Genomic DNA, 23,896 nt, shown 5'->3' with positions numbered 1-23,896 from the left:
ACACGAGATAAAATGACTCAAAAGTAATTTTTTGGGATTTATTTTTTTTATTTTAAACACAAAATACAGCTGTTTAACTATTGATAACTAATTGTGGATCTAATACCTCGATAAGTTATTTGTAAATACGGTTAAGTCGAATAAGCTAAATATTTGCCAAGAGATCTGAGGGATCTTCACCGGTCACACGGTTTAGTTATTCCAGACTCCTGGAGCCCTTAGCCTTTCCCACCTTCCAAAGACATTCCTGTAACTGCCTCTGGATGCAGGAAACACATACACATACTTGCACAGACAGATAGTTCGATGAGCTCATTAGACAATTTTACTTCTGAAAATAGGCCAAAAAGACAAAGAACTGCTAAATTATGAATTCTTGTTGTAGGTGAGGAAAAAATCCTGTTCTGGTTCAACTGCAATAACAAGACGAATGACGAGTTTGAGATGGTAAGGTTTAAAATTTGAGACCATAAACTTTCGGTGTAGAGCAGCTGAATAGTATGATATGGTTAGTAAAAACCCTGGAAATAAATATATTTTTTTATTTATGTATAGTACCTAAATATTTTTTTAACCTGAATGAGTAAAAAAAAAATTTTTTTAGTTTTAAAAACCATGCTGGTCCCGTAATTTTAATCAATATTAAAGTGAGAAATTATGGTTGAAACCTTATCCTAGTCACTTTTCCACTGGAGTGAACTAGGAGTGGAGGAATCTAAGTCAGTTTAGTTGAAATCATGGACTGGCATGAGGTAAAACTTAGGCTAAACTTTGCAGAGGAATGCATTTCCTTTATTGGGCTTGACCATTCGTTGCCACCAGGTACTCGGAAGGAAATGGAGAACAACTCAAATCAGGAATGCCCGAGTATGGAATCGTCAATGTGAAAGGAACCGCAGCAGCAATTACCTGAAGTTATTGTGGGAAAACACGGAAAATCAAAATCAGGATGGTCGCAGCAGGGTTTAGATTCCGGGCCTCGGGAAAGTGAGTACCGTGTCTTACCACTGCGCCATATCATTTCAGGATTCCTACTCTCTTACTCCAGACAATTTCCCTGAGTTCTACTTGTTTCCTTCTTCATCAATCAATTTCGTAATATAACTTAAATATACTAAACCACAAATACTTAACAAAACCATAAACAATACATGTCAAATTGACCATAAAACCTTTTTCTAGTTTGCACTGTTGATTCAATCAAAGAAGTGCAAGCAAAGCTGCCAGTCTGCAAAGTAAAACCATTATAGCCTATCTGGTCAAACTTTGAAACAAAACATTACTGATGGTGGCCAGGTGAATAGATTCAAGTTAGTGTCTTAAAATGAGTCTGTATTTTAATCACAAACAAGTATGAAGTTAAACAAGCATCTGTTTTCATCATTAATCAAAGGTAGGATAAACAATCAATGAATCAACTGTTTTGCAGCAAGAAGTATTTACTTAATTAAATGAAGAAATAGTAAAACTAATTACCACATACACTGTAAAAGATTGTTGCATTAAAAAATATCAGTTACCATAGAATAGGTAGGATTTTTAATATTGTTTAAGATACTTTAAAATAAATTCTCTTAACAAACGTCCATAATGAAAACCAACCATGTGAACGTTTCCCGTCCCTAATCACCAAACATGTACCGTCAGAATGTATAAATTGTAATTAACTGAAGGACGACATGTTGATGACGTCATCAATATTGAAATGGTATCGTTATGCAAACCAGTCCTGGTTCATTCCTTGCGTGTGCAAAATATATTAGGTTGTTTACGAAATACTAATGTGATAAACTGCAAGTATGCACAGTATATTGCAATTTCGATAATCTTACCTGATGTTCAGAAAGTTTTAACGCGCAGGATGTTTTAGTGTTAATTGCACCAACTTAACGATTGCGATTTAACATTCCCGCGTTAATAAGAACTTGCGCTTTATAAACATAAACACGCTTGCAGAATAAAAGCATGTCAGGATGACCAAACATTATGACCAAACATTTAGAATGGAATACCCTGGAAAAAACACAATATAGTACTATTTTACGGTACATTGTGCCACAATTCAAATGCTAATGTATATCTGCGACAACTTTTACTTATAATAGTTTTTTTATGGCAGTTCAAAATTAAATACGTAAAATACTCTTAACAAATCCTTTCACTAAATTAGTTTATAGTAGCCACAACGCCATATCACTCTACTCCACCACAGTGTCGATAGTAGCTCATTCGACCGGTTTTTGTTGCGAGGTGTTTTGGGTTCGAGTCCCGAGTATGGCATGGGTGTCAGTTTATACTGATTGCAAATATTCTCGAAATGTAATTAAGAATATAAATTATAATTAAAATCATGTTTTGTTATTGGCAAAAGCCATGGACAATCCCAATAATTAATTTAAATAAAAAGTACTTCCTCCAATATTTTTTTGCGGGGTTCAATAACTGGCGGCTGTGACTCGCATTTTTAAAATGGGGAGAGTGGCAGAGGTGGATTTTTCTAAGTTACTTCCATAGTTACTTCTCAGTTCTCATACAACACAAGGACTGGTAAAAGTTTCAATTTTCAACCCCTTTCCCCTAATCACGTGCCTTGAGCGATATTTGTCTATGGGAGTCCGCGTAACTAAGGGACTCTATAATGCTGATTTGAAGAATGATTTTAATAAAGGTGAAATTAAATATAATTGTTCAGAAGCTCACATATTTTATGTATATATACGTTCTTTTTTCGCCATGATACAAATTTTAATTACCATCCTCATACCATGTAAAAATACTGCTTTAAGTGTGCTATAATTATCGTACACAGCCACCATGGCGCATGTGCACTGTGGTTGCTGTCATTTTACAATACAGTAATACACACGAGAAATCGATCGGCGAAGGAACAGAAACAAGGAATAATTATTGTGATCGTTATGTGATTTTTAGTTAAATTTAAGTTCAGAATAAATTCTTCATGAAAATTTCGCACTTCTTTTGTGCCAATGGTGTAAGTTATTCGGTCTTGAATTAAAATTTGGAAGAAAAAAAATATTTTGCACGGTGGGGGTAGTTTGTCATTTTTATATTAAAGATATTTTGAAAGGAATCTGTTTTACTTGTGTGCCACCATAGTTGTTATTTGTAATAATTTTTTTGTCTTATATGGAAGTTGTCACAAAAAATTCTTTTAATGTTGATAATGTTAAAATTTTTTACCTCAGAAATTCATTGAATTTATTATTATTTTAAAGAAATTGTTCTGTTGGAATGAAGTTACTTCAGATGTTCTGGACTGAATAGAAAATAATATATAAATATTTTTTTAATTTTTATTTTGAGATAACATTTGGCGGGTACCTATGTTCAGGTGTGATTTTTTCAGAAGAATTAATTGTGTTGTGTTCAGTGTAGGTGTAGCCGTTGCATTGCAGTATTGAAAAGTCTCCTCCCATTCAAGAATAATTGAGGGGGAAAGGGGAGAGGCTAGATTAGATTAGACACCACTGCCCCTTGGTTACCTCAGTCTTACCAACCTTTCTACCCTACCCTTCCCGCTCCCAGGTCATCACCGATGGTCCTCTTGGTAATGTTCTTACAGAGTGGCTTTTTCGTGAAGTAATAATAAAATTCCAAAAAATCCTTCTTTTTTTTGACACTAGAGATGTTCCTATATTTACCCTGAAAACAGTGTTTCTAATTTCCTACTGGTTTCTGAGAACTCACAATTAATAAACTGCATTACCATACCTGTGCATTGATGCGGCCACTACAAATTTTTTTCCTTTCCTGCGTGGGCCTATGTGTTTATGATTTGGAGAAGTTTAGTTAAATTGTGAAAATGGTCGATTCTATTAGCTTAGCTACTTTAAAAATAGGTACTGTGAAATCATGTTGATGGTTGGTTAAGTCAGGATAGCTACATCTTAAATTAGTAATTCCTAAGCAACCGTTAAATATATGAGACAGTATTTTTAATGTAGCTGTACCAACCCAACCAACCGTCCATAATGTTTTGAAGTATTTTTAATGTAGCTAACGTAATGTAATAGACCATTCTCACAATTTAATTCAAGTTCTCCTAATCATACACACACAGAAAGGAAAACATGGTCATGGCCATGTCAATGCACAGGTATTGTAATGTAATCAATTACCTGTGATCAGTCTCACCAAGGGCTAAGGACTCACAAGGAAGGCTATTACTTAATTAAAAATGAGTACATGGAAAATTTATAGATTAAAGGCTTCTGTGAAAAACAAGACCAAACATTTTTAAAAATAGGTTTTTGTAGTACTGTGTAATGGTTATTTTGAGACTAGAGACCAAGTTTTTTTTATATTTGAATGCTTTGCAATACATTTGTACGTGAAATGGTGTATTCACATCAATATATCATGAGCACCATGTTAACTAATATGTGTATGTGTGTGTGCTTGTGTTTGGGTGTACGTACTACGTGTGTAAAGTGGTATTTTGTTAAGTAATGAAAATAGTTTTGTATGTCAACAAACAGGTGATTAGCGATTACTACTGTTAAGACATATTAATTTGGTGCATTCACATGGCTGTCACCATGTGTGAAACCCTACTGTGCTTGCAAAATGCTTGCCTCAATGATGACAAAATATAGAACAATGTTGATTTCAAAATTGCAGCAAGTATCTTTCTTGATTCCTGTCGTTGCGCAACAAGTTATGATTTTAAGGTCCCTGTCATTAATGAGTCAAAATTTTCGCAAGCACAGTTGGGATCTGCGCGTGGTTACGCAACAATTAGTTTGGAAATTAACCTGAATACATGGTTGCAGTAACAAAAAACACCCAATACCCTACATTATGAACAAAACTGTTTTCGTTGTTAATAAAACACTACACTTCACACAAGTAGTATCAGAACAAGTACACACACACACACACACATACCTAGTTAATATGGCATTTAGCACGTACTGATTTGAATACATTACTTCACCCATAAAAATTTTTATAATCATTGAAATGCAACAAAATTATTCTCCTGTTTTAAAGAAACCACCACGATTGTAAGTGCAAACAAAATTAATTTGGAAAATATTTGTTTTGCAGAAACCTGTAACTTTGAATATTACTGAACACATTTATTTATTTATTTATTTATTTATTTATTTATTTATTTATTTATTTATTTATTTATGTATTTATTTATTTATTAATGTTGTAACATGCCCACCAACAGCCGAGGGCTTTAGCGGTGGGCACGCCACATATGTACAAGGACAACATATAAACAATACAAACAAAATACAAACAAACAAATAAAGTTTAAAATATAACTATTAAAGATAAACATCAAAATATAAAATGAAAAAAAAAGGAAATACAAAACATAGACATCGTAATGAAATTACTAATTGCCGACATTGTAATAAATTTTTTGAATAAATTAATTGAATATGTGTATACCACTTTGTAATTTACCTTCTGCCAAAATTACCGAGTGTGTGTAGCTATGCTCGAGCTTTGCCACCCATGGCCCCCTCCTTGCCGGGTTGAAGTGCAGGGTTAGTCCCGGCGTCCTGGGTCGTGGGCCCTATGGCAGCGCGCTCTTGTTGCAGGGTGACAAGTGACGTACATCCTGCCTAAACTCGCTGCACATCTGTGCTCACTCTGCCAGTACTCTCATCTCGCCACATCCTCCTGCTAGCATGTCACATTCTCATCACCTTTTACGCCCCCTCCATATTTCTCCCCCGAAAAAATCGCGAACACTGCAAACATAGTTTTTCTTACAAAACATTTTTCCTGCAAATATCTGCATACGAGTATGTGTGAACTGTTAATGTATTATATTCTAGACATGCTCTTTTGTTGAGGGGAAATACAACTTTTCCACTGTTTGCTTTCAAATTCTTTCCTTTAATTGATGTCAGTTTTAAACGACTATGTAAATCATATATGAGTTTTGAAAATGTAAGTGTAAGTTTTTTTTAATAGATTACACTTGTGTGCAAGGACAGTATCTTTTGATAAGTATAAACAAATCTTAGAACAATGGCTCATATCCAATCCTTTATACTCACCAGACGAATGGAACAATTTAAATTTTAAAGACCTTAAATTTGTGTAAAGTTATATTGTTGTTAAGATGTTTTTTTCTTTAAACTTAAAAATGTGTATTTATATATTATTATTATGTATATTTAATGACAATGTCTATTGTACCCTGTGTCTAATGACAATAAAAATTATCAATTATCAATTATATATCTTTTAGGATTTCGGGGAGGTGAAGGGGAGACAATCATTTACTCACATAGTCAGTCACATCTTGTGAGCCTTTTCAAGGATCTGCCTTAGCCCGGAGCTGAGACGGCACTCGGCCATTTACTATAATGTGTTAAGAGTTTGTTCGAAAGCTGTTATCTTCATCTTGAGAGAAAAAAAAGTTGCTGGAAAGCGATCTGATCACTTAATAAAATTCGCATCGAACATAACCATTACGTTGCACAGAATAACTATGTAAGTAGGTACTTAAGCTGTGACTCCAAGTGAAATTTATATAGGTTTTTTTTTGTTATAAAAAAGTTTTAAAAAATAAAATGGATATATAGCCCCTTTTGCATGCATCACACATACATAAGTGTCAATTGACTTGTTATAAATGTATACTAACTTAAAAATAGAAATTTCAGGAAAAATTGACAAATTAAAAAAAAACAAATTAATCTATTTGTAATGAAATAACTTTGTGAGCATCATTCCTTGAAAGATGTTAGCGTTTTATTTTTATTAATAACTAATAAAATTCCTTACTGTACTAATTTCTGCATTCAGACAGCATTTAAAGTAAACTTTGTTGCAAACACAGATGCTACTGCCTTGTATTTTCATCATAAGACAAATTGTTTAATCTCTAAGTATACCTAGTAGCCAATATTTTTTTGTAGTACCTATTAGTCAAAGTATCATCATATTATTTTGGTAAGTTCATAATATTTACTTACCACAGTGGTCATTCGGTTCAGCGTCTGTACAGCTCCCAGTTATTGACAGAGATAGCCGGGATAAGTGGAACGTTTAGTCCGCATTGTGGCCTCTTCTAGCGTGACTTGAACATGATAGATAAGATAGGATCTTTGAGACCACCCAGAGCACGTCTCAGTGTCGTATCAGTCATTGTTATTGTGTCAGGTGATTACAGAAGTAGTTGTGTTGTTGACTGTCTTCCTAGTCTTTAAGACATTGTTTAATGTGATGTTTCGTAGTTGATACAATTATAAACTTAACTTCAGGTATTTACGAGAAAATAATGGATTAAGCATGGCACAATTCAGTCTACAATTTTTTTTCTTCAATTCATAATAGTCGTGACATCATGTATAGATTAATCTCCAATTGTAATTATCTCTATAAATATTTACATTATTTGTAAATCAAACTAGTACTAGAAAAAACTGTTCTTTTTTATAATAAGTGGATGTGTTTAGTTTTTTTTGTGGGTGTTTGTCCTGTCTTAATGTCTCTCTAGCTGCAGACCGTAATTTTTTTTTGTGCATGAACTATTCAACATTGTTGTTTTCTTGAGGGATTTTGCGATATACAAATGGTTTTCTACCTCTTGATGGTGGTGAATGCGGTGAAGTAAAGAGGTCCTTTCAACTCCTTAATTTTTGATCACGCAAGAGGATATAAACCATGTAGAAAGCATACCATTACACATTTAAATCACATTTTCGTTGGATCGCGGGTCGTTGGATACACCGCGAAGGACAAGAAGCCATTAGAAAATAAAAAAAAAATTCAAGAGCCCCAATAACGTGCGATCCAAACAGCTGATGTACAAAAGACACTGACCTTTTGTTTACGAGTGTGCGGAGTCAAGTCTGGTGCCAGGAGGTAATGTGAACTTGGAGGTTTCTCCACCGGTCGTCTCCACGACCATGACTAGTGGTTTGTCTCTCTCTAGTTGCACTCAAGTGCAAAGGGCCCGCATAGCAAAAATTATTTTATTCAGAAGTACCGCCATTTCTGTATCCCCTTTTTCCTTGTTGTATCAATAGCAAGAAGGCCGTATTTTTAGTTTCTTAAGATTCCACTGTTCATTTTATTTGAAGGGCTATTAGGCCTCTCCATCTTGCTTTTACAAATATCTTGGTACCGCTAGCAATGAAGCTTCCTTACTAATTTTTTTTTTTTTTATATATGACATGGCATAGGACTTGGCTTTAGGTGCTTGTTGAAGGCAACACATATGAACTGGTGTGGTTATCAATATAGTTTGTCGCTCGCTGTAAACAATAAGCTATTCCTTCGCGGCACCTGTTAATACATATGCAGTTGCTACAAGGTATGGAAAGGTCTGGGAGATATGATGTATGCCTTGTCATGCCAAAAATTGGGATAAATAGTTCATAAATTATAATTATAGCGAAAAAAATTGAAGATTATTTGAGGACTTTTCTTGTAAATTTGTTATGATAGCTGTAGTGCAATTTATGTTTTATTTGAAATTTTCTTGACAGATATTTGGAAAAATATTTATTTCGTAGCCGTAAAAATTTACAAAGGTGATCACCATTATGTTCACTTGCGTGACCTTTTACAGCTCACAAATAATGTGTTTGAAACAAAACATTAAAATCCAATAGAGCAATTGTAACAAATTTACTGGAAAAATCATTTAGTTAATAGTGATGACACGAAAATGAAGTAATAAACTAGTTGTTCGAGTATGAGCATTAAAACATAAATGCTGCATTTATGTTGTAATGTCCCAGGCTACTGCCTTTTCTACTTGTTAAATAGTTTAATTAACAATCATGTCATCTCATATTCAGTAATACGGTTAAGTTTCCTGACATGATTGAAATAACATCTTTTTATGCCTTTTTTAAAATCATTCTTATGTTTGCCATATGTGTTATGATCATAAGTTAAGTTGTTTTATGCATTTAAAAGTTTTTCTTACAATTTGCTTGCTTTATGTTGTACAAGCAAGTAGGTGTAATTCTTACCTGTTTGTTTATTTACGTAGTTACTATTTTTATGTGCATTCACGTATTCCAAGTATTGCTTGTTTTTGCGCTGTGTTCGTATGAATGAGTGAGTTAACGGAAGTTTCCTTTTTTTCCTTTTTTTTTAAAAATCTGCACGTGTCTAGCCAGTGAGGTCTGGATCGTAACAAAGCACTCGCCGGAGTAATTTGCTGTCTTCTCGTGAGATGCGAGACAGTTGCACGGTCTTGTAACAGCGTGGAAACAGAAATGGACGTAGTTATGCAAAAAGGAACCAACCCACATGAAACCTATTCTGAGTATTTTGAAGTTAAAAGGTAATTATAAATTGTAATTCTCCTATTGATAACATAATGTGGGTATAATTTTAATGGTCTGGTATAAATACTGATATAATAGTAGCAACGACGGTACGATCAACCTTGTGCCAGCGCCCCTCACGTTCCCACGCCACTTCTTCTGCTGGTGAGCCCGAACGTGTCGAGGGTTTCAAAAAATTTTACATTCAAAACATTTTGGAACTCCTTTTAACACAAATATTTTGTAACAATTTGGTAATTTTTAAACAAGTTGCATTAAGCTGCTTTGTCGAAAGAAGAAATACAGATGGAAATGAATACTGGCGGTAAGGATGAACTCGGAGTAAACTAAAAATGCAGGCAGCCGAGGGCATGTGATGTGTGACGTGGAAACGGGAATGAGTACGCCGGCCGGGTGCGCAGGGGCGCAGATGACGGAGCGTCGCTGCCCCGCGGCGCGGTGGTCCCAGCGCAGCCTCGCCCCACGCCCCAGTAGCGGGCCCCCCGCGCGCCCCGCCGGCCCCGCGACCTCCTGACGCCGCCCGCCGCCGCCATGGGCAGCGCGTCCTCCAAGTTCAAGAAGTACGTGCAGCACGGCGACGAGTTCGCGGCGATGCAGGTGGGCCCCCGGGTCGCGACGTCCCTCGCGCCTTCGCGTCGCTTCAGATCGTGCTCTAAGCAGGGGCGACTGAATTGTTGCCCCTTGGAAGGGCAGCCCTTCAGGATTTTTCTGACAGTGGTTAGTTTGTAAAGTGACCTAACCTAACCTAACCTAACCTAATCTAATCTAATCTAACCTAACCTAACCTAACCTAACATAACATAACCTAACCTAACCTAAACTAACCACTGTTAGAAAAATCCTGAAGGGCTGCCCATCCAAGGGGCAACAATTAGCAGATATGTATGAATACATTTAAATATTTTTTTTTATCTTATTGGTATAATGTGATTGATTATTTCATCATAGGTAGGTCTATATCCTTTCGCCTGGCTTGAAATGAAATACAATAAATCAATTTTTCGCCTAGGTGTTAAAATAAAGCTTTATAATAATATATTTACGCTTCAGGGTTTCCACAGACGGGGAAAACTCAGAGAATTGAGAAAAGTGTCTTCGAAACCTGGGAATCACAGGGAAATTGACACAAAATGTTAGTTAACTAATTGGATTTTGTATTTTTTGTAATGCTGTATAAAATTGTCTTCTTGTTCACCTATCTGGGACGACATAAAGATGGTAGATTGCATTAAAATGGAAAGTATACAAAATTAAATAATCCAATTAATCTTTCTAAAGCAATTCCCTCAATGTACTTTAACTCCTCTTTCAGAACGCAGAGCTTACCTTCATTCACCCTTTGTTCACAGTTCTAAAACTAAGTGTAACTATCTCCTTGGTCTGAGAGTTCCTCAATTTAATGGTCAATTACTTTAAACCTTGTGTGCACTTCATAACAACAATGACCTTATTTATAGACTTACCTCGAACTATAATACACTTAATATTAAATCTATTAGTTATGAAATCTAGGTACTTTTTAATTAAACATTTTATCTAGCAAATTATTTCCAGGTTATGTTTTTATGACTAACTAGCTAATGCACGGCATGCATTGCAATGCCTCAATCAATTTATTTTTTGCAATTTGTTTGAAGTAGATACACGTATACAAAGCATCTATCGTTCTCTAATTATCTCTATCTATGTATATCTTTCTCTATATCTCTACACACACATGCACACACACACACACACTCGCTCGCTCACTCACTCACTCACTCACTCACTCACTCACCCACCCACTCACTCTCACTCTCTCTCTCTCTCTCACTCTCACTCTCACCTCACTCACACTCACACTGTCTCACTCTCATGCTCTCTCTCATTCTCTCACTCTCACTCGCTCACTCACACACTCTCTATATACCTATATTTACATATCTCTCTATATCTCTATGTGTGTTACACTATTACAATTAAAATATTAAAAATCTATGATTTTACCTAACCAATTATTTAACTATCACTCGGAGGGTGAGTGACAATGCTTGGAGGGTGAGTGGCGATGCTTGGAGAGTGGTGGTTTGCAGATATTCCAGAGCACTCCAGAGCTGCGGAAGAACCTGGACCCCAACATCAGCTACGGGGACAGCCACCACCACAACACGGCCCTGCACTACGCGGCCAAGCACGGCATGAAGCACTTGCTGCGGTGAGTCACCCCCCCTCCCCTGCTCTCCCTGCTCCCCCTGCCTGGGACCGGCCACGTCGGCGGGGTCTCGTTAACAGCCAAGGAGTTGTAATTGTTCTTATAACCTACTACGGCAAGACCCAAGTATTTGAAGTATGACCACAAAAGCAGTAAGTTTTGCATCCTCTGTTTTTTTTTTTTTGGGGGATGTGTTAATTTATATCACCCTCCTCTTCCTGTCTAAGCCATTAGATGTTTGTCATTTAAATAATTAAGTTATAGTTTATCTGTTATGCTCCAGGTGAAGTCATATTTATAACTAATCAGGATATCTACTAAAACATGGAGCACCTGGAATTATCAGGGACAATCTTCAAACAAGCAAACACAGCAGCCGAGCTTGTGGCGGTGCAGTCCCGTCAGGCTTGTCCGAGTGTTCTTGAAGTCAGCCGTGAACATGAGTCACCTGTCAAGCTGGCGGCAAATCAGAGAAAACATTATTTCTGCAACTTAATGTCTTGTAGATAGGGATCAAGGTTATATTGTGAATTGCGATAAAGCCAAAATAACACCGCAAAGCACGTCAATATAACACCGAAATGCTTGTTAATATAAAGCACCAAAATTAAACAAAAAAAAAAATCATTATATTATTCAGTAATAGTTAATCAAAACTCGACAAAGGGTAAAATAAAACCAAACCTGTTAATATATTACATAAATCCAATGAATGTAAATTATTTAGCATGGAGTTCAAAATGTTTGTACTAAATAGGTTGGGAAATTTTTTACTTGTGTTAGTATTGCAGCTCTTATTAGTAAATAATTTTTATATTACTCCAGTGGCACATCTTTCAAATGCACATATACGTGCTGATTAGTTTTGATTGTTCCCAGTAGTTAGACTTGCTTATTACAAATTATTGTATTGTGAAGTGACACTGTTTTGGTGAAGTAAGTGTCATTAAACAAGTAAGTGTTGTTTGTTTTTTTTTGAAAATGGTTCTATCATTATGAATAAGCAGAGTTCTTAAAAAAAAAAATAACACCGAAATCTCTTGTTTAAAAAAAAAAAGGAAATTGGCCCGAAAATGAAACCATAAAAGATGGTATGTTAATATAAAAATGGCTGCCAACTTAAAAACAAGTTTTCTTTTTTGCTTGGCAGTGGCACTTGATAGCTGCATGCATCCAAGTCACTTGCGTAAAAAATAGAGTGTGCCATTTGGCGGAGGGATCTCGGAGGTATGTACCTAGATCGTGAGGTGGGCTTTTGAACGCGACCAAGCTGAGGGCGAGAGATTTTCCCCTCGCGCAGCACGTTCCTGAACGACCTGGGCGGCAACCCGAACAAGAAGAACGGCTGCAACGAGACGTCGCTGCACTGCGCGTGCCAGCTGACGCAGAAGTCGTTCTCGGCGGAGGAGCGGCGCGCTGCGTGCGTGACGCTGCTGCTGCAGTGGCGCGGCGTGCCGCTCAACTCGGGCGGCCGCGAGAAGATCGACCTGCAGGCCCAGGACCAGGTCAGCCCCCTGACAAACCGCTCGAGTGTCGCGCGCGCTCTCTCTCTCTCGTACGTCGGCAGCTCGTGTGTGCGTCTCCAGTCGAGGTACCCAGCCACGTGTCGGTCACGGCGAGATCCGAAACTGCGTACGTGAGGACGTGAACGAGGCGTGGTCTTCGAACGTTTCACGGGGTTTCTGGTGCAGGTTGTACCGCGTGCCTGTCTTTTCCCTTTCCGTGTCGTACCAGTCGCGATGCTGCAGTCGCCCCTCGCTTCAACATCCAACATCCTCACTTCTCCTTACGTTCCAATTTTTTACATGTGCTGCTCGAATATGTGACTGAGCGAGAGAATCAAAGCTCTTTTTAATATTAGAGTTGACTTTTGCCTGGGAATTTGCAACATGTTCGTTTTATTTCGAGCTTCCGTTGTTCGATGGGAAAGTTTCGGTCAGAATGTATCCGCAGAGCTAACAGGTTGTCCGCGTTCTGTAAAGTCTGGGAAGTTGGAAACTTTCAAGGAAGGTTAGTGAACTTGCTTGAAAAGTTGAAATTTTTCAGCAGTAGTCATTTGAAGGGAAAATTTCATATTCCAGTCTGCCATCACCCACTCTGTGATTTTTCTTCTTCTTCAAATAATGTTTTAGGGCATAATCATGCACACTATAAAATGGCATATGCAAGGTTCTGTTAGAATTTGAATTTTTTTTTGTCTAACAATTCTAGGCCGGTCATAGGCCAGTTCTTATAAGAAACCGCAAAATAGCTAAATTATAAAAAATTAAAAAGGCCAGGGAAATTTGAAATTTTGTCATGGAAAGTCAGGGAATTTTTAATACAGATTTGTGTGGACATGCTGTGTTCCCTTCCTCCACTTTCTTTTATGTCCCTTTACCTCTCACACTATACCCTGTGGTGACAGCTAACAATACCCTGGCTCATGTGATGTGATGATGAAGCTAAGGATCATCTAAAAAAATTTGTTGTGTGGATAAAACCACTATAAAAAAATAAATACAAAATTAAAGTTTTAATTTGTTTCAAATATTACCAACATCAGAACCGAATGAAAGTTCAAAATATTGTTTTATTATATATTTTATTCCCAACATGTAGATTAATTACTTTGACGATATCAATTTTTTATTTTTATAGAAAGAGCTATATCTGCCCCAATTCTGATCAATGTACATTTGAACCCCCGCACCTATGAGTGTTTTTTTTTTATTTTCATAAATAGTTTTACCTTTATCTAATGATCAGAGTATTTTTACTAATTTTACAGGAAAAAAAAAGGAAGTGAAATAATGAAAAAAGTTGCTGTTTGGTTGTACATTTTACAATGCCTGTGAAGGTTTTTGGTTTTTCTTGGAAAGAATAATGTTGATGTTTGTGTGTTTTGAGAGTTGTGTGTGTGTTCTTTTTGTGAGTTGAGCAGGTATTGCTCTAATTACAGAGCCTTGATAGGACTACACCCGATTGTCCACATAAAATAAATTAGGTTTGGCATAAAAAATGTTTAGTAATATAATGTTTATCACATTAAATTTATCATGTTTAATTTGTAGTGGTAGCTATACCAATAGATCATTTTAGAGTAGAAATCAACACAAATTCCATTAGTCATTCTTCGTTTAAAATTGTTCAGGCCCGCATCGCGAATCTGCAACTCCGTCACCTGGCAGTATTTTAAATAAGGGTATGTATGAAAACATTTCATGGGATCGCTGATTTCTGCAGATAGATAAAGCTTCCATCAATGCTTTTGCTTACAATGTGACGAAAACCATCTCATCAATCCAGATATTACTTCATCTTTTCCTTCTGCTTGCATGGGTAACAGCAATTTTTTTTTTGTTTATGTACTAAATTTTCACTGCAATGCTTTATGCACATACTTTACAAGCTCACTAAATTTTATAAAAACAGAATCTTCACAGATTTAGTCACATTTGTGTTACATACAAAAATTTGTGTCAAACGGAGGTGCACGGTTAAAAAAAAAAAACATAATTTTCAGCATGTTGAACACTAAACAAAATTGGTTTTAAGTAGTAAGAAAATAAAATTTCTACCACAATTGTAACAATTGTAAACACACTATTTTATACTTTAAAAATAAACCAATAGGTAATTAAAATATTTTACTGTTATCTCTTATGTTGGTAGAACTTAAAAATAAATAAATACCCATGAATGTTGGCTACCAAAAGGTAAAACATTTTGCGATAGTAAGATGTGGAAATCATCAAAAGTTTCCCATATTGCCACGTTGAATATATTAGGTAAATTGGGACAGGAAAATTAAAAATTAAAAAGTACGTAATTAAAAGTGCTGTGTTTTAAGGTAAATGGAAATGCTTAGTTGCAGATTTTAAATAAACCAAACTGACATGAACTTGGGTGCAGTGTATTTATGTGAGCTCATATTCCCATTATTTCAAGGATTTTTTTTTTGCATTATGATATTGTTGGAATTTCACATAATATTTGTGGTTTGTGACCTTTGTTTCATGCCTACAACTACAAGACAGTGTTGTAACAACTTCTCTAGACCATGCACGTTGACTAGACCATAGAATAATGGGTTACAGAAAATTCTATACCACAGACTGCCAGATACCAGTACGTTCTGAACCATAGAATGCTGGATTATGCAACAGTGGCGTAGCCAGGATTTGTGTATGGGGGGGTGTTAAGAAGCATGGCCCCTCCCCCGTATTGAAGCAGGGGGTCCTCCCCCGGGAAAATTTGATTTTAAGGTGTAAATTAGTGTAACAAGTTTAGCAGTTTTCGGTTCTTAAATTTTAAATATTGTAATGGTAACAAATTTTATTAATTTTAATATGAAATTTGTTTGAGTGATGAATAAGAAATTTAATTAAAGATTTGGTGCTAAGGGGGAGGGGGGTTTTGAACCTCTAAAACCCCCCCCCCCCCCCCATCCCGCCCTGGCTACGCCCTTGTTATGCAATGTGCCAAACCATGTAATGCCGAATTAGGGAATGCGTCCAACCGCGTAATTCCGGATCCAGCCCTTGCGCCGCACGGCGAGTGAAATGTGCGTGAGCACGGACGCAGCGGTTGCGTGTGTGTCGAGAGAGAGAGCTGCGGGAACACGGACCGTGCACGCGTGTCCGCAGAAGGGCGACACGGCGCTGCACTGCGCGGCCGTGTCGGGCATGGAGCGCTGCGTGGAGCTGCTTCTGGCGCACGGCGCGCCTCTCTTCCTGGAGAACCACGACCGCCTCACGCCGTGCGACGCGGCCGTCAGGAGCGATCACCACGGCATCGCGCAGCTGCTCGAGTCCCGCATGGTGTTTGTGAGTGCCGTGCCGTCGCGCCGTCTGTCGTTACTAGAGCTTGGGGGATCCCCACTTCCCCACTTCCTCACTTCCTCACTTCCCCACTTCCCCACTTCCTCACTTCCTCACTTCCCCACTTCCCCACTTCCTCACTTCCTCACTTCCTTACTTCCCCACTTCTCCACTACCTCACTTCTCCACTTCCCCACTTCCCCACTTCTCCACTTCCCCACTTTCCCACTTCCCCACTTCCCCACTTCTCCACTTCCCCACTTGCTCACTTGCCCATTTCCTCACTTCCCCATTTCCTCACTTCCCCATTTCCCCACTTCCCAGGGAAACACTGCATCGTATCTTCGCCAAAACGTTTGGTGGAAATTTTTTTTTGGTATCCCTATTTTCCTGTGGGACTAAATGTCCACATGACAAATTGGGACCATAATTTAATCACTTTTTTTAGGGATAGTAAAATATATAATTTTAGGTCAGGTAGACCCTTCAGCACTAATGACAGTCATGTACCAACAGGGTTTTTATTACGTAGTGAGTTTTCACTTTATTTTCCAAGAAATCAATACACTCGAACCTAATTCAGTTCATGCAGGTGATAAAAAATGCACCATTTTCAGCAGTTCAAGCTCAAAACTATTAATTGTGTCATTAAAACAAGTCTCAAGCAATATTGAAAACAAACATTTCACAGCAAATAATAAAACATATTTCACTATTTTGGTGAAACAGTAGTGGATCGCAATTAAAATTAGAGACCTTTTGACATATTAAACGTGTAGTAAACAATTATTTATTTCGTATCACATACCAGTATGATAAAAAATATTAAAAATGTTAAAATTGACAGTCGCAATCTAAATAAAACTGCCGATTTTGAGAAGCTATTCGCTGTAAATGTATTTATCATATTGCTGAACTAGACACGTGGCCATCGTAAGTAACAGACAAGTGAATAACTAAAAAGTGTAACTAAGCTAATTTCATTACTAATTTGCAAATGAATCTTTTTATTACATTTTTGTGTTTTTGTAGAATCGAATACATGAGTGGATGTAACTTTTCTAAATTTTTTAAAAAATTTTTTATGTTGAATGAAGGTGTTATGTGCGTACATGTACATATGAATGGTAATTACAATAATTTGATGTAATTAGTTATTAAATAAACAGTATAAAAAACTTCATTAAAACGAAACTTTGTTTAAATTGGAATTATTATTTTACTAAGCACCTAAATGATCATTTAATAAAAGGGGGGTTGTCTGTAAAGTCGGTTTACGGACAATAATTTTACCTGATGACGTCATAAGAAAACATTGATGAAAAATTGCATACTTTTTTAATTTTCAAATATTATTTACAATTTTTTTTTGCAAATTTAATTTAAATAATTTGTTTAAGTATAATCACGAACAATTAGTAAAAAAAAATCCCTCCCTTAACCTGTTTGATATTGTAGAAGATTTTCTCGCACGGTGGTTGACCCCGGTTCTTGCCTAGCCCGGCTCAGGCGGAACGTGAAAATTTTTCCGTGCGTGCAGCCGGTGTTCATCGATTCATAAGAGGTTATCACGTCAAAAGCGTTATATCTAGGGATGGTGATTTTTCGTTTTCGCGACATAGATGCGAAAATATGCTAAATTATATTTTTTCTGCTATAATATGTGAAATCTAGACTATTTGGAGATAAATGCGAAATCAAGGTAAAAAAACGAAATTCGTCTTCACTCTACACAATTTATTTACCGATTGTATTTCGTTTCAGTTCAGTATCAAAAGAAACCATCATTTTATGGCGTATTCAGCACAAGTATCTTATTGTCACGTCATTCACAACACTATTGTTCATAAATATGGAATGAAGAATAGCCATCCGTCCGTGCCTCGCAATTGTAAACAAAGCAAAGAACAACTAGTTGGAAGAGTGTCCGTCATATTGCAGAGTACAAGTGGTGTGTTTAAAAATACTACGTGCATACTCGTGAATGTGTTGTATACTGTTATTTCTCGTGGTAAAAATGGGACGAAACATAATTTCCATTCGCGATCGCATAAATGAATACAAAAGTGAACAGTTCTACGAAAGTGATATGAATATACTAATGTGCAATTTATGTAATCGCCGTCTGGAGTGGAAAAAAAAAATATGTACTTGAAAAGCACATTAAATGTGAGGGACATCGGGCTGCAAAAAAAGATTGACCGAGAAATCAGATGAAGAAAAAAAGTAGGTAAAACTGCAAGCAACGGTTTCTGGCATGATCGAAATCCAAAAAAAGGCGAAAATTGAAAAAAACAAAGAAAAAAAATTGAAAAAACCAGTTTCAATAACATTATTTGTGCACTCTACATCAACTATGGCCATGAACACGGCTAAAAAATATTTATTGTAATTTTAAGTATTCAATTTATTGCACTCATAAGTGCTAAAAAGTTGTTTGGAAACCTGCCAAGATAGGCTATTTTTGTAGTTGTGCTAGATCTTTATTTCTGTGGTTGTTAATAATTAATATGTGTATTATTTAATGCTTTTTAAAAAAATACTTTTCTTCAGTAATGTAAAATGAGAGAAATTGGCTAAATCTTGTTTTTAAAAATGCTACAAAATGCTAAATGTTATTATTTTAAATGCTATAAATCACCATCTCTAGTTATATCTGAATAAAAATAAGAGAGAAACCTTTTTTAACTATGTTGATATTGTACGGTGTCCCCTGGTATCCGGTGGTGTGTGCGGGGCAGAGCGCGGGAGAGCGTGTGGGTGCGTGCGGGGCCGGCAGGCGGACGCCGGCGACGACACGGTGAACGAGGCGGAGCTGTACGGGCCCGAGGGCCCCGAGGAGGTGTACAGCGGGCTGCGCACCCAGGACCTGCAGGAAGCCAAGGACCAGCTTCTCGTGGAGACCTCCGACATGCTGCACGTCCCGCTCTTCACCGCCGAGGCGCTGCTGCGAGACAACGGTGGGCGCGCCCTCCCGCCCCGCCAGGCCTCATTTCACCCTGGTTCATCCATCCGTCCGTTCGCTGATTCTTCCGTTCTTTTGGTCCGCGTAGTGGCCTCCCCACCGGACACGTTGCCTCGCCTTCACGTCCCCCGAGTCTGCGAGACGTCAGGCCTCATTTCACCCCTGACTCATCCATTCATTCGTTCATTGATTCTTCCTGTACAGTGAAGAAAAGGACCATTTGTATATATTTCTCATTTGTTTGTGCTCGCAGCGTGGACATGTAACAGTGTTTTTTTTTTCTTTTTGTTCGTTGGCCGGATGCAGGACGAAACTTTCTCCTTGCGTGTGTGTCCAACAAAGGACAGTAAAGATTAAGATGGCCGCCTGGACACAAGTTGGTGCTGGGCGCTGCTAGAATTCACCAATTTTCGGGTGAATTCTTTAACTTCCGTAGTCACGGAACACTTCCGTTGTTTTGATCTGCGTAATGGCCGGAGCACAGACAAATGCTGGATACAGAGTACCGATTCAAATATAATTTTGAGGTTCATTGTAAGGTGAAGTACTTACTCTTGCATAAAAAAAAATATTTTTTTTTTTTACCGTAGTTTTCATTTTTTTAATGATTTTTTTTTTGTATAAAGTGTAAATTGGCTGATTACACTGCATGTTCTTTCGAAGATGTTGGTGGTTTATCCTTAGCTACATTTTATGTGTGATTCCCAGAATTTTTTTTTTGTGAATAGATTTTGTAAACAAATATCAAAATATTCTCCAGTATCAGTATTGAATTTGAAGTGCAGGAGTTGGGTACTTTTTTTATAAATATTTTTGTAAAAATTTTTATGGTAGTTACGAAGTAAAATTAAAAACAATACTTGTACGTGGTTTCTTGAATGGGAGAAGATATTTCACATGATGGATATAAATAGCAAAACTCAACTAAAAAAAAAATTAAATTTTTATTTCCAGTTTTTAAGTGTTTTTTTTTTTTTTTTTTTTCAGTTGTTGCAGACGGTTTTGTTGATAGGGTGTTTTTCTTATCAGCATATTTTCACATTGCATTCTGTTCTGGCGTATGAACCAAAAGTCGTTCTGTAGTTGACTGCGCACTTGTAGAAACAACTTACAGCAAGTAACAATGTATGAACACATTTGTTATTTTACAACGGTAACACAGGTCTACAAACCCAAATTTTGGTTTGACGAAAGTGACTAAATCTTTATGTCTTTTGGGTGTGTGCTGATACCGTTAATGATGTCAGTTTTTCTCCATAACGTATATTTTTTTTCCCAAAAAAAAAAATATGAATGAAGACTTGTTTCAAATAAACAAAATACCTCGGGAGACTATGCCTGATACTGTATGAAACATGATTATCTGAAAAACGTAACCTCACGGGAATATCCGGCATTAGCAGCGTGACGTACCGTCCCAGTTACAGTGTGTTGTATGTAATTTCCTGGAGCCAGTGACTGAGTGACAAGCCACGAGCTCAGGTGCATGCCTGCCTGGCAGAGTGGTCCCGGGAGACGCTGCTGGAGAAGTGGATGAAGGACCCGGTGCAGTGCTGCCAACTGGCGGGCGTGCAGCCGCCCGCCTCCGCGCTGCAGCACCGCGGCAGCCCCAGGCCGCCGCGCGCCGCGCTCTTGGAGGACTCCCGGCCGCGCCAGGATCCTGTCGGCCCGGAGGGCGGCCGCGCCAGCGACATTGTGAGCGTCTGCCAGAGGATGCTGCAGTCATGCTGTTATAATTTTTACACATTAAGAGGCCACTCCAGTGTTTCAGGGGCACTACGCAACCCGCGTTAACCTCATAAGATTCAATGCTATTTTCATTTTGCTTATAACTAATTAACTAATATAGATTTCGAAATGATGCTTGCTTGATGTGTAAGACAATGATGCTCTTATCAAAGCCCCTTTCTTCAAAAACGTGCATAAATTATGGTTCAATCCTAGACAATACACTTATGCATATTAGTAAAGATTAGTATAAAACCATCATTTCAAAATCTATATTAGTTAATTAGTTATAAGCAAAATGAAAATAGCATTGAATCTTATGAGGTTAACGTGGGTTGCGTAGTGCCCCTGAAACACTGGAGTGACCTCTTAAGAGTGCAGTAGTCATTTATTGCCAAGACACCCCGCCATCTTCACATTTGGTCGCCATCTTGGATATCTGTATTTATTCAGCTATAAATTCGGGGAAAATTCCAAAACTATTTTTTTATTTTTTTTTTTTAAATATACTGGAATAAATATACATATTGATTCGACCAGTTCACTGTCCTTGGTTCGATACTTGATCGATGCCCAAAAAAAGATGGTTTTACATTAAAACATTTATTTAATATAAGAAGATTAGGTTCTTAATCTACCAGACTCCAGTAAACTGGTAATGACATACTGTCATCGGCTCTCGCAGGCACGTTCTTGGAAAAACAGGTAAAATTCAGGGAATTGTAAAGGTGTGTTCGAAAACCAAGAAATTAACAAAACCTTACTTACAAAACCACTCAGTGGATTTTTTTTTTTACCATTCAGCATCTTAATGAATCAAAACCAGATTGTATTTAAAAAATAAATTTGCGTTCCGTTAATAATCCGTATTTTACTGTGTTTTATCGCATAATCATCGCACTTGCATAGTCGTCACACCATTATGTTAGGACATCAAAATTCGAAGGAAAAAAATCTCTCTCATATTAATTGCACTATGTTTTTTGGTCTTGCTGTTAGATTCCAAGCGCGTTGTGTGGGTTGTAAACATGACAGGATAAAGCACCGTGCAACAGCAATCGGTTTTCAAGTTGGTCAGGCAGTTTGTTAGTTGTGATGGGGAAAATCGAGTAATTACAATTACAGTAAAATTCATTTAAGATGTACCTGCACATTACAATTTCCTGTCCGATATGGTCAAATGTCGGTGCCCCTATTACCTTAATAAGATATACGTTATTTGTTTTCCTTGTAAGATGTTGCTCATAACTTCTTTTCCCGTATAAAACAATGTATTTTAAAGTTGGTCTATTATTCGTTGATATTATACTTCTTATTTAATTAGCAAAAATACAAAGTTGTTCGATGTGTAAATTTTCTTTTAAAGATGTTTTCAAACTTTATCTTATAACCATTATCTGTTTGCCTTTATCACCGTTTTGTAGCTCATTTAAAAATGTAGTCAGCGATAGTTGGCAACATTCATTCTTGGTTACGTTGATGCTCATATAGTACTTAACTTTAAATATTGTAATGGTAAAAATATTATTAATTTTTTAATAAAAATTTGTTTGAGTGATGAATTAACAAAATAATTAAAGATATAAAGATTAATCAATCCAAGTGGTCCACGTCCACTCAAAATCATAAACCATGCTCGAAGCTCAACAATACAAAAAAAGAAAAAAAAAAGGAATAGAAATGGTTGGGTTTCGGCAGAACTTGCCTAATTCCTGGAAACAATTAGCTTTAGCTTGAAGAGTTACCCAGTCACCACCTGCTTATAATTACAGGGTGACGATTGGTCGGGAAATTCGGGAAAACCTGGAATTACCCAGGAATATTTTGCCTCTGGAAAAATACTGGAAATACCCAGGAATTTATTCGCCCCTCGGGAGATTTGCTATTCTTCCATACTGTAATTATCGTCTAACTTTAAAGTTGTTGATTATGTACATCTGCAATTAATATCGATATTGAATATATATATTAAATAGCAATGGATTGTGTAATAAATATTTATTTTTAGAATAAGAGACGACATGGGAGAGTCAGCATCCACAGACGAAAGCGTGATCGGCAATCCTGACGCCATTCATGTTTACGTGTGTGACTGTGACGCTCAGAGAAACGTTTTCAGAACCTGACGCCAGAGCGCAGCAGAATTAAGATTGTTTACCGTGCGTAATTCCAATTTAAAAAAAAAAAAAAAAAAGTATTTTATTCATTGGATAATTTATGGATTCAGTTTATTAAATTTTCATACGGTATATCTTTTAACTAATTGTTGTTTGGTTTTATAACAGCTAATACTTTTTTAGGTGTAAACTTTTATCTTGTCAATAGTTGGCAACACTTTATCTAATGCACCAATATCATTGTATCTGCAATGTGCATTTGCACGGAAAGTAACGTAATTCGGCATTTTGTTAGGATATGTTTACGTAGGCAGGCTTGGAAGTAAATTTATATTTTAAGTATAATTTAGTATTACAAAGAACGCATAGACGTAGTATAGAAAATGAGTTAAATATTCAGGAAAACCTGGAAATACCCAGAATTTTATTCTAGGGTTGGAGTAGTCACCCTGAATTACCGCGCTTGTTAAATACAACAGGTGCAAGATATTTGGAAGCTTGGGACCCCGTCACGGCGTCGCAACCTCACAGCTTCTGCTCGCGACGGGGGTAGGTAAAGGGAAGGTGAATTGGCAGGGCTCGCTTGCTCTTCCCCTCCAGCGCAGTGGCCGGGTGATGGCAGTGAGACACCCAGGCTTTTAGCTAACCTGCTTTCAGTTAAGAAAAAATAATTGGCACTAAGGGGGGGGGGGGGTATCACCCCTAAAACCCCTCCCCAGGCTTCGCCCCTGGCGCTCAGGGGCGATGCCGTGCTGGGAGCACCGGCGATCCTCCCGACCGCGCCGTGTGCGACT

At 37.3% G+C, this 23,896-nt stretch overlaps 2 protein-coding genes across 7 annotated transcripts in view; one reads left to right on the top strand and one right to left on the bottom strand.

Annotated features, from left to right (window-relative positions):
• Positions 1-7,001, bottom strand: part of LOC134539441 (non-structural maintenance of chromosomes element 1 homolog) — a 37,135-nt gene extending 30,134 nt beyond the window's left edge. For 2 of the 4 annotated variants that reach the window (XM_063381483.1, XM_063381484.1), the window contains exon 1: positions 1,833-2,008. The gene's annotated coding sequence lies outside the window, so the exon portion shown is untranslated. The other 2 variants (XM_063381486.1, XM_063381485.1) reach the window with 2 other exon arrangements.
• The window catches only part of LOC134539440 (uncharacterized), a 48,813-nt gene continuing 27,736 nt past the window's right edge, over positions 2,820-23,896 (top strand). The window contains exons 1-8 of one of the 3 annotated variants that reach the window (XM_063381479.1): positions 2,820-2,992; positions 9,129-9,295; positions 9,701-9,896; positions 11,372-11,493; positions 12,791-12,995; positions 16,119-16,298; positions 19,072-19,252; positions 20,759-20,952. In XM_063381479.1, coding sequence (XP_063237549.1) covers positions 9,831-9,896; positions 11,372-11,493; positions 12,791-12,995; positions 16,119-16,298; positions 19,072-19,252; positions 20,759-20,952 — 948 coding nt within the window. In that variant the 5' untranslated portion in view covers positions 2,820-2,992; positions 9,129-9,295; positions 9,701-9,830. Of the gene's footprint in view, positions 2,993-6,856; positions 7,156-9,128; positions 9,296-9,700; positions 9,897-11,371; positions 11,494-12,790; positions 12,996-16,118; positions 16,299-19,071; positions 19,253-20,758; positions 20,953-23,896 lie in introns of those variants that run through there. The other 2 variants (XM_063381478.1, XM_063381481.1) reach the window with 2 other exon arrangements.

The sequence above is a fragment of the Bacillus rossius genome, chromosome 15 (genome assembly GCF_032445375.1).
Source record: "Bacillus rossius redtenbacheri isolate Brsri chromosome 15, Brsri_v3, whole genome shotgun sequence".
Classification (NCBI taxonomy): Eukaryota; Metazoa; Arthropoda; class Insecta; order Phasmatodea; family Bacillidae; genus Bacillus; species Bacillus rossius.
This window is presented reverse-complemented; position numbering and strand designations above follow the sequence as displayed.